This window comes from Octopus bimaculoides, chromosome 11 (assembly GCF_046866305.1).
Source record: "Octopus bimaculoides isolate indiv1 chromosome 11, ASM4686630v1, whole genome shotgun sequence".
Lineage (NCBI taxonomy): Eukaryota > Metazoa > Mollusca > Cephalopoda > Octopoda > Octopodidae > Octopus > Octopus bimaculoides.
Window position 1 is genome coordinate 28098515 of NC_142938.1, and position 11736 is coordinate 28110250.

General features: G+C 37.0%; 1 protein-coding gene across 7 annotated transcripts in view; it reads left to right on the plus strand.

Moving 5' to 3' along the window:
• The window catches only part of LOC106883929 (uncharacterized), a 284619-nt gene that overhangs the window by 146913 nt on the left and 125970 nt on the right, over positions 1-11736 (plus strand). For all 7 annotated transcript variants that reach the window (XR_016243622.1, XR_016243623.1, XM_089359712.1 and 4 more), the window contains 4 exons: positions 3657-3735; positions 6820-6887; positions 7607-7688; positions 8202-8293. Coding sequence is in view for 5 of the 7 variants with exons in the window: in XM_089359712.1 (XP_089215838.1) it covers positions 3657-3735; positions 6820-6887; positions 7607-7688; positions 8202-8293 (321 nt within the window). In the remaining 2 variants the exon portion in view is untranslated. The remainder of the gene's footprint in view (positions 1-3656; positions 3736-6819; positions 6888-7606; positions 7689-8201; positions 8294-11736) is intronic.

Below are 11736 nucleotides of genomic sequence, written 5' to 3' on the forward strand. Positions count from 1 at the left end.
TGTGAGTGTTTATTGAGCGAAAACACCTAAAGCTCCACAAGGCTCCAGCAGGGGATGGTGGCGAACCCTGCTGTACTCTTTCACCACAACTTTCTCTCACTCTTTCTTCCTGTTTCTGTTGTGCCTGTAATTCAAAGGGTCGGCCTTGTCATGCTGTGTCACACTGAATATCCCAGAGAACTACGTTAAGGGTACACGTGTCTGTGGAGTGCTCAACCACTTGCACGTTAATTTCACGAGCAGGCTGTTCCGTTGATCGGATCGACTGGAACCCTCGACGTTGTAAGCGACGGAGTGCCAACAACAACATACCCAATGACTGGCATAGCAGCACCATAGTCAATTGCTACAAAGGTAGAGGTGATGCATTAGATACAAATAATTACTGAGGTATGAAACTGTTGGATCAGGTAATGAAAGTCATGGAGAGGATCATAGCCCAACTAATTAGAGAGAGAGTTAGTTTAGACAAGATGCAGTTTGGGTTTGTGTCAAGAAAAAGTACCATTGATACTATATTTCTGGCAAGACAGCTGCAGGAGAAATTCCTAGCCAAAGATAAACCTCTGTACTTGGCTTTCATTGACATGGAGAAAGCCTTTGACAGGGTACCTACTTCCTTATCTGTTGGTCAGTGCAGAAACTAGGGATAGATGAGTGGTTGGGGAGAGTTGTACAAGCCACGTACAGGGATGTTGTCAGTAAGGTGAGGGTTGGCAATGAGTATAGTGAAGAATTCTGGGTAGAAGTAGGGGTTCACCAAGGATCAGTCCTTAGCCCCCTTTTATTCATCATAGTCCTCCAGATATAACAAAGGAATTCAGGACAGGTTGCCTCTGGGAGCACCTCTATACTGATGAACTTGCTCTAATAGCTGAATTACTACCAGAACTAGAGAAGAAGTTTCAGGTGGGGAAACAAGGTCTAGAATTGAAGAGCCTTAGAGTCAATCTAGCAAAAACCAAAGTCTTAGTAAGTTGGAAGGCAGACAAATCACTAACCCCTTCAGGTAGATGGCCCTGCTCAACAGAAAAGGCGTAGTTAGAAACTCCATAATTAAAAATAATAATTTTAGCTCATTCATACACACATACACATACATAATAAACATGCTTATGTATTCTTAGCCTATTGGAGTATTTCAGCCAATCAAAATGTAATCTCTGTATTCTCCCTTTTCATACCCTGAAGATTTTCTATCCAAGGCATTTTGAAATGCAAACTTATATATTTATTTATATTTTGTTATTTAAATTTGCTGAAATGAAACAATAGTAGGCAAGGATGATAGTTAATTAATAAATTAATTTATATCCATTGAATCTCTCCATTTTCATCCCCTACCTCTCCAACACCACTCTCCTCACAGGCACCCATCATCGTCCCTATCACATCACCAACTCCTTTACCTGCACTTCCAGTAATGTCATTTACTGCATCTCCTGCTCTTTCTGCTCTTCCCTGTACCTCTGTCAAATGCCGCTTGGCTGACTAGTTTGCGGAGCACCTCTAAGACATCTGACTCAGCAACGATACCTCGGTCTCACGCCATTTCTGCTCTACCAGTCATTCACCACAAGATCTGTCTGTGTTTGGATTGTCTTTGCACGGAGGCCATCCGGACTTCTGCCTTTGCCATGAACATGAATTAAACTGTCTTTGCTCCTTTGTACCACATGGTTCAACTCTCCTCCTCTCTTTATTTGACCCTCCCCTCTCTTCATCTGACACCCCTCCTCTTCTCATCTGACACCTACTTCTTCACTTCATCTGATATCTTCCTTTCTTCACTCCTACCCACCTCCTCTCTTCCTTCATATGCATATTTATAGAAAAACAAAAGACAAAGACAGGTGTATGAACAACAAGCAGGTGTAATTAGTCTGATGCTTGGGAAAATGTAAAATGAAAAAGTCCTTTATGTTTCGAGCCTATGCTCTTCAACAGAAAGGAATAAGAGAAAAATAAACAGAGAGAATGCAAAAAAATCTGCAGATTTAGTGGTCAATCATGGCAGCTGATTAGAAAAGGAGTTTGAATGAAGGGGTTGGAAGAAAGGAAGATAATAAAGTGACAGTGACCCCAACTGAAGGTGCACATCAATGTATGTGTATGTGAGAATGGTGTGTATGAATAGGGGCCAGTTACTTTGTCAAGTCTTTGACAAGTCTGGGTGTGTAAGTGTGTGTATCTGTAATGTGTGTGGCTGTGGGTGTGTAGATGATGGTGTGGGGTGTAGATATGTGGGAGTAGGGTGTGGGGTGGGGTGAGTGGGGAAGGGGTGGAGGATAACGAGGAAGAGAGAAGGTAGGGAAGGAGTGAAGTGACTTTGACAAGTCTGGGTGTGTGCGTATGTAAGTGTATGTGTGTGTGTGTGTGTGTAAGTGCACGCATCTGTAATGTATGGCTGCTCATATAGCGGTATGTTTGGTGATGCTATTGAAGATTGTGTGGGTGTGTGGATGATGGGGTATGGGTGATGTGGGTGTGTGGGTGTGGGTGCATGTGTGGGGCTTTGACCAGACTGGTCATGCTAGTCTGGCTTCCTGCAACATCCATTAGGACTAACTCCATTTCACCCTGCACTATTCCACTTAGTTCGTTTGATAGCTGCAAGGCTCTTTCTGTCCTATTTATAAAACTCACATGGAAAATCTTTGGAAAATTTTTTCAAATCTTTGGAAAATTTTTTAAATCCTTAAATTAAAAACAATTTTTTAATCGCTATGTCACTAATTGTTCAGATTTGGAGGAAGTGAATTTCAGGTAGAGAATCTAAAGCGATTGCCATTTATTGTGAGTAAATTCACGTAACACATTACAAGGTGTGTATCAGTACTGCGTGAACTAAATAAATCTACTCATATATCAGCACTTTCTTCAGATCTGTGTAGCAGCAGTGGAAAATGGCAAACACTTTTGTAACCATCTGTTGTTTTATAAATAGAAGTAGATGAACGAAGAATGAGGAACACACACACACACACGCACACACACACACGCACACACACACACACACACACACACACACACATATATATACACATCATCATCATCATTATCATTTAATATCCATTGTTCATGCTGGCATGGGTTGGACATACATATATACATACATACATATATATGTATATATATATATATATATATATATATATATTATATATGTATATATATTGCATAAAAGATTGTGGGTAAAGCCAAAACAATGCAAAGTAAATGCAAGGTAAATCACAACAAGACAAATATGTGAATTAATGTAGACTTACCTTGTATTCAATATTTCGGGGTTATAATCCCATTTTCAAGAAACTGACGAATGTTGCTGATGTGCGTGTGTATGAGTGTGTGTGGAGTGGACATCTGCAGAAGAGTGTTACTATAGCAACCAGCTAGCTTCCTGTAACTCCCTTCTATTGTTGATCTTGGGTTTCTTTTGGTGTATGAGGATGGCCTCAGAGATTCTAAGGTTGCCCCTGTTCCACACTGTTCCTTTGATGTGCACTGTGAACTTCCAGATCTGGCATTCCCGTAGATGTTTCTTCGTAGAATTGTCTGAAGAAACATCTCCAGAAAACGCCAGACCTAGTTTTGGATTGTAAGAACTCATTTATGGACATTATTGTTAAGTTACTCCTCTATCTCTTCCCTAACAGAAATATTGTCCGCAACACTTGCAAGGAATACAAAACCCTACAGAATGCTACAATAAATATGACGAAGTTCACTCATTTGGTAAGTACCAATTATTAATCCTCATTTTTACACTCTAATAACATTATTTTCTGTATTGTTATACTTGAGGATAGTCATATTTTGCCATTTCTTTTATTGTGTTTTCTGTTGTTGTTGTTTTTTTGTGTTTTTTGTTTTTCCTTTTTTATTGTTTTTTCGTTTCTGTTAATTAAACACACACACTATATATTTGGTCAATTAAACACAATTAGCAAAAAAATTGGCAAAATAGGCATAGGCATGGCTGTGTGGTGAGAAGCTTACTTCCCAACCACACGGTTCTGGGTTTAGTCCCACTGTGTGGCCTCTTGGGCAAATGTCTTCTACTATAGCCTTGGGCCAACCAAAGCCTTGTGAGTGGATTTGGTAGACAGAAACTGAAAGAAGCCCGTCATTTGTGTGTGTGCACACGCGTGTGTGCATGTGTGTGTGTGTGCATGCACGTGTGTGCATGTGTGTGTGTGTGTGTGTGTGTGTGTCTTTGCATCTGAGTTTGTCCCCCATCACTGCTTGACAACCAGCATTGGTGTGTTTATATCCCCATATCTTAGCAGTTCAGCAAAAGAAACTGATAGAATAAGTACCAGGCTTAAAAAAATAAGTTTGATTTGTTCAACTAAACCCTCCAGCATGACCACAGTCAAATAACTGAAACAAGTAAAAGAATAAAAGAATACCCAAGTATAACAAAATCTGTTTCAACACACAAGTTCACATCAAGAATATTGCAAAACAAATGCATAAAAGTAACTTTACTTTCTCTTTATCAACAAATTATGATTCTGCTTCAAATAAGAAAACTTAATGTATTCTTCTTACAATTCGTAATATTATTATCAACGAAATTATGAAGAAGCAGTGTTGGTTTACCATTCCTAACATATTGTCAACAGATTGAAATTACAGTAATTTTATTAAACTCTGTTTTTCAGTTAATGTGGATGTACATATGTGAAACTTTAAAAATGGATCAGTAAGCTTAATAAAGTAGTATTTAAGGATACAAGGCTTCATTAATCCAAAACACATTTTGATTTAAATAGAGACTTCTTTGAATTAGTGTATGAATAATACTGTGGATTTTGGCTCAGCAGAGTGTTAGAGATTTATAGGGAATTACAAGACTAATCTACTTTCTGAGATTAAAAACTGTGGGTCATCAATCATCAATCAGCAGAGTTTGGGAAAGCTTTAAAGAATTAAAAGACTAATCCACTTTCCCACATTAAATACTAATAAACAAAATGTCTTTAATGTTTAAAATATTTTGAAATACAAGAATGATTTCAGAATTTGTAGGAAAAAACATAAATCTAAAAAATTATAAAAATATAATTGGATTCAACCAACCATCCACCAACCTTAGATACAGACATACATGCAGACAAACAGGCAGCTACACTGAGAACAATCATCATGTTTTTTAAAACATCCACTCACATGAGTGCAGTCTAATGTAATCACCTAATTACCTAATTTGTGTGTTCAACTGATTGATAAGGTTGGCTGAAATGGATCTATAACACTGTATAGTATAAAGATTAATATATTTGTTCTACTGACAAATATACAAGAGCCTGATTCTTCTGACTTATGAATATTTAGGTAGTTAGCAGCATGTCATCATCATCATTGTCATCGTCATTTAACGACTGCTTTCCATGCTGGCATGGGTTGGACGGTTTGACATGGCGCTGAGCAGCTGGGAGCTGTCCAGACTTCAATCATCTGCTGTAGTATGGTTTCTATGTCTGGATGCCCTTCCTAATGCCAACCAAATAACAGAGGGTGTTGGGTACTTTTATGCAGCACTAGCACAAGTGCTTTTTATGTGGTACCGTAACCTACAAGGACATGTCTGTACATGTAGAAGACAGCAATTTTACTTAGCTTGACATGTCTTACCAAGTACCCTCTGATTATATATCATCATCATCATCATCATCGTTTAACGTCCGCTTTCCATGCTAGCATGGGTTGGACGATTTGATTGAGGACTGGTGAAACCGGATGGCAACACCAGGCTTCAATCTAATTTGGCAGAGTTTCTACAGCTGGATGCCCTTCCTAACGCCAACCACTCAGAGAGTGTAGTGGGTGCTTTTATAAAATCAAAACAAAAAATAGAACAAAAACATAACAAGTGATATCAAAACATTTGGACAGTCGATGATACAAAAAAGGACAGGATAAAAACAAGGGCAGACTATTTGGAGCTTTCAATCTTCAGTCGAGAAGCAGATTGTCCCTGCAGTTTTGGCTAATTAATCTTGAGATTGCTCTAATCTGGCCGGCCCCAAGGAAATCTAAGCTAAGGACACTAGATTCTTTGGAAGAAAGCAAGCGAATGTATATGAACACAAGGATGAAAAGAAAAAAAACGGAGAAATGGTACACAATTACAAACACAAACAACAGGACATTAACAGCAGGTGTCTTTCAACACATGACCATCGTCCATCATTCTTTTCCCCATGTAATCATCTTTCTTTTCTTTCCGTCTGTGTCACAGACCAGATGCATTCTTGTCTGTCTCCTCTCCTATCTTTTCTCCTGTCAAAGATTGTTCCTCCAGCGTATGCCACCTTACCTCATATGGCCTAGCAGCCCTTACTGCTTGTTTTCACTGCCCTGTTTTTGTTACCATTTTGACCCTCCGTAAATCCAAAATTTTATTTTGATTGTGGGAGCAACTGTTTTCTCGAAGGTGCATATTGTCATGAATTACTCAAAATATGGAGTAGATAAACAGCCAACAACTGATGAAGGGTCATTTTTTTCTTACTACTTGTCTTGTTTCTCATTTGTTTCTCTCGTTTGCAAAAACAATGTTTGTCTTTGTATTTCATGTTGTTTACATTTTGTGACGTCCTGTACCCATATATGCATATATACATATATATGTAAGTATGTACATATATGTATGTATATATGCATATATATATATATATATTATTTATATTATTATATGATTGAACACCATGCAACCATTTCCAAGTAAGTTTATCTTATATATATATATACACACACACACACACACGCACACACATATATTTAAATACATGTAAATTTTATATGTTGTAGATTCACTACTTACTTTTGTAAAATCACCTATGAAAGTAGAATTGGAAGAATCAGCTTCAGAATACTCGGTAATAAATGTTCCATTAACTTTTCTATATAAATGATGGCATGAATGTAGCTAAAATGTTTGCTTTGTAGTCACATGATTTGCATTTTGAGAAAACTGTGTGCTATATCAATGGGTAAACCAAATTCTTGTGAATAAAACAGCATGGATTGCCATTGAATGTATATGTGTGTGGATGGCAAAATACTTTGTGATAGTAGGTTCTGATCCTTTTTAAATCTTGCCTTTTTTTCACTTCCAAGTTTATAGTATCAGGCACAACACTGGATCAATATAAGCTTAAATACCTTTCAACTGCCTTGATACAGTTCAATGACTAAAATTGATAAAAGAATGTAATAATCTTTATCATAGAAACTACAATATTGAAAGTTTTAATTATTGAATTCATTTAATGCTTAATTCCTGAATACTTTCTTTTCCACTTCAAAGATAAAATTCCTCAAAATATAATCAAAACAAGAAACTATTTCTAAAGTGTGAGACCAACAGTTTTAAATTATCAATTTAGTTTAAACATTTGGAGAAGGAATTTAATGATCCTTCATCACCTTGTTAGGCGGGACCATTTTTTATGAGATCCCAAAATCAGAAAGATGTTATGTGAAGTTCTATATGCCAAAAATTTGAATCTCTAGAACCAAAGCAAGGTACAGATATCCCAGAAAATGGAATATCTATACTCTTTGATTATTCCTAACTTTTATTTTTGCCTTCCAGTTAAAGAATTGCCCTAGAAAGTACCATGGAATAGTAAATCACACGGCTTGCATTTCAAAATCTCAATATGCATACAGATCAGGTAAGTTAAGTTTGTTGTTTAAGAAATAATCTGAACTTCAAATTCCTGCAAAATCTAAATGAAGATCATCCAAAATGTTATGAAAGTGATTAAGATTATCTGTTCTGTATTAACACGATCATAACGCCATAAACATTACATTATCAGTACTTCATTTCGCACACACATGAACACACACGAACACACACATACATACACACATGCATGCACACACACGCACGCACACGCACATATACACACACACACACGCACACACACACACGCACACAATTAAATAAATGATTCCATTTTTTATACCTCAAGGAAGTTTTCTTCTCTGGTGTCACTTGCAAACAGTCTAGATGGGCATCATTCACATGCCAGTTTCAGTTATTAAGAAAAGCAATTATAATAATATTTTAATTACCATACCAATACTTCTTTTTACCATATCAATACTTCTTTTTACCATTTTATACTTTAAGAATTTCTTACTCTAAATTAGGCTTTATAAATATCTGTTCTATTGATTAGGTTTAACAGATGAAGATAGAAAAATTATTCTAGACTTGCATAATCTGTTTCGGAAAGATGTCAATCCACCAGCCTGTGACATGTTGAAATTAGTAAGTGAACTTAAAATCATTATACAATCTTCAAATTTCGAACTAACATAGATGGTATCTGAGTAAATAATTAACAAAGGTTTTTTTTTCATTTGAATTATATATGTAAAATTTACAATAGTTAGTGACTGAGGACAAATTATGGTAATTCACCTCCAAGATGGCCAAATTTGTCATTGATATCTTCAGTACTGGTGTACACAGGAATATGTGCAGAGTAAATATATAATTATCTTTGTTCCTTTATGATTATGTGACGTCAGCAACTGGTGTTTGTATGGTGTTATTGTATGGAGATTTGGAGTTGCGGTTTTGAAACCTGGGTGGATGACTGTTGCTAAAGTTTTTAAAATTGTTTGCGCTTTCTGGTTGGTTTTTTTTTTTTGTGGACGAATTGAGTCTTTTTACCTTTTCGACTTTGGTGTTTTTTCTTCTTTCTAAAGGATATTCAGCTGTGGTTTATATTTTTTAATGATTATGCTTTCCTTATTTGAATGGAATTGGGTTCAACTGTTTCCAGTGCATTTATAGAGAGGGAAGATTTGGTATTTAGGGTTTAAGTTTATGGGGCATTGGTCTCGGTGTTTGCTTACGGGAATTTTCCTAGTTGTGAGGTCCCGGATTTGTTGCCTGTGCACCATTAGTCTGTCCCCCAAGGTTAAACTAGTTTCACCTGTGTAGTCTCCACCACATCTTCCACATTTGAGAACATAGATTAAGTTCTTGGAAGCACAGGTGAAGTGATTTTTTTATGGTAAAAGATTGACCTGACTTAAATTTGTATGTTGAGCCCTCTAAGAGGAAGATGTAAGTTCTACAGTTAGGGCAGTTGCACTTTTTGCCTAGTGGGTTTGTATTTTTGTGGATAGTTTGGCACTAGTGAGTAACTTTTTTAAGGATTGCAGTTGTCATTTGCTCTTAATAATCTTATGTATTTCCAATGCCCTTTTCATTCACAGGTCCTTCATAAGGAGGGGTATGTTTTGGTGGATGTTGTATGCGTCCATATTCCTCAGATTGTGTGTTAATATGTAAGATAACGTTTTAAGTGTATCATGGTGTTTTCTTGTTTTCTGTAACTCTTTCGAGATTTGATGAAATCATGCAAATTTTTCTTGTTAAGTTGAATGGTATATTTATTTTAGTATGTTTTGAGTGGCAGGAGAAGAATTGAAGATTTTGTTTTGAGTCTGCTGGTTCAAAGAAGATGCCGATTTCAATTTCAGTATCCATTTTTATGATTATGATGTCCAAGAAGAGTAATTGTTTGTAGCTGTATTCCATTGTGAGCTGGATACTGTGGTTACTACTGTTGATTAAGATTTTAAATTTTGAGAGTTGTTCAAGATTATGTGGCTAGAGAATGAAACAATCATCCAGGTAGCATTTCCAGCTGGTGAAACAGTATTTTTGGAAGTTGTCTTCAAATTTCAATCTAGCATGTTCGTATATTTCCAATTATGCCATGACAATGTTGGCAAAAGTAAGGGCTACCCTCGTTCCCATCACCTTGCCCGATTTTTGTCTATAAGTGTTCTGTTGATGTTGAAGATGTTGTTCTGTAGGACGAATTTTAATTTCTTCAACGATGAATTCTCTTATGATTAGGTCAGGAATGTCATTTGGGAATTTTTCCAGCCAGTATTCTATGGCTATTATTCCGTATTCGTGAGGAATCGAGGTGCAGATGTTTATTACATCGAATGAAACCAGAAGGGAGTCCTTGCTAGCTTTGTTTGGGATATGGTTTAAAAAGTCCAGATCATCCTTTATAAAGCTCGCTATATGTTAGAGACTAGGTTTACGGAGAAGGTCAATCAAGTTACTGAGACTGTGTATATCACACGAGGGACTGGCCACAATTGGTCTCATTTTGAAACCTCTCGGGTGTGAAATATTTATGACTACAGAAGTTGATTTGTTACAGTCTTCGTTTATGGCTTCACTTTTGTGGATTTTGGGAAGTTCATAAAACTTGCTGGTTTTGTAGTCAGAACTAATCAAGTAATCTCTCTCTTCTTCCGTTAAACCTTGTTGGAACTGGTGGATAAGGGTAGAAAGTTTAGTCATTATCTTGGATTGATTGTAGTTGTTGATTTTTTCGTAGTAGGAATTGTCTTGAAGGAGAATTAGGCTAGTGTTTATGTATTTTTCTTAGTCCATGATTACTACAGCACTCCCTTTATCAGCTTCTTCTACATTTATGTTGTCATCCTCCTTGAGATTATTAATGATTTCCTATTCTTCTTGATTTCTATTTGTTTTAAATTTTCGAGGTGGCAGTAAATTGTAGGGATAATTGGAAACCAAATCACAGAAGGTATCCAGAGTTTGATTTCTTCCTTTTGTCGGACAGCAGCTGCTTTTATTGTTAAATATCGATTGATCGTTATTTTCTTTATCCAGCAGTTCTTCAGTGATGTGAAGTTTTCTGCAGAATTCCTCGATATTAGTTTGTATACCTTTTAGGCCCGACATTTGTGGTGTTGGGGTGAACTTCAATCCCTTTGGGAGAATCTCGATTTTCTGGTTTGAAAGGGTTTTCTGTGAGAGATTAATCACCTTTGGGATCTCACAACCGGTTTTGACCCAGTTTGTCTAAAAAAATGGTTTCTTGGGTTTTGCTATAAGGAATTAGTGTTCCTGTTGATTGTCCTTCCGCTGACCAATATTCTATTGTGGGTTCTCTGTTGCGGTCGGCTCTGACTGGGGTTATCGCAATGGTTATATTTTGTTTGGACGAGGTGGTTATTGTGGAAGAAATGTCTCGAGCAGGAGAAGTTCCTACTTCTCCTTGTTCGAGGTCTTCTTTATGTGAGATGTGTCTCGGACGCAGTCAGTTCTTATTTCTCTTATCATTCTGTCTGAAAGATTTATTCACGAAGACGTTACGTCTGAGATGTGGAGGGTTCTTGGGGTGAGATAGATTTCTATATCTTTGAATAGAGGTGTTTTGTCTTGTGGTGAAGGGTGCAATGTAATTTCCCACTTTCCGTCTTTGATGAGTATTTGGAACCCTGGAGAGGGTATTGGTTATACTTGGTTCTAGATGGGCATTTCGGTATTGTTAGTAACTAGATAGAAAATACCCGGCCAGTCTACTCAAAAACAGAATAGAAGTGCAAAATGATAGACATCCAAGAGTTAGGGAAAACAAGAAAACACCATGACACACTTAAAACATTATCTTACGTATCAACACACAATCTGAAGAACATGGAAGCATACAACATCATTCATCAAAACACTCCACCTTATGAAGGACCTGCGAATGACAAAGGCGTAAATTTACAAATCAAGCCGGAATTTAACGGCAATGGCTGCGAGCGGGAAAATGAAATCCAAATCTAAGTAAGGCATGCGCGTTGGGCACCGTTGCGCATGCGTAAGGCACCACGGGGTTCATGTGAACAAGAAGGTCGGCAAGAACGACAGCCATATTG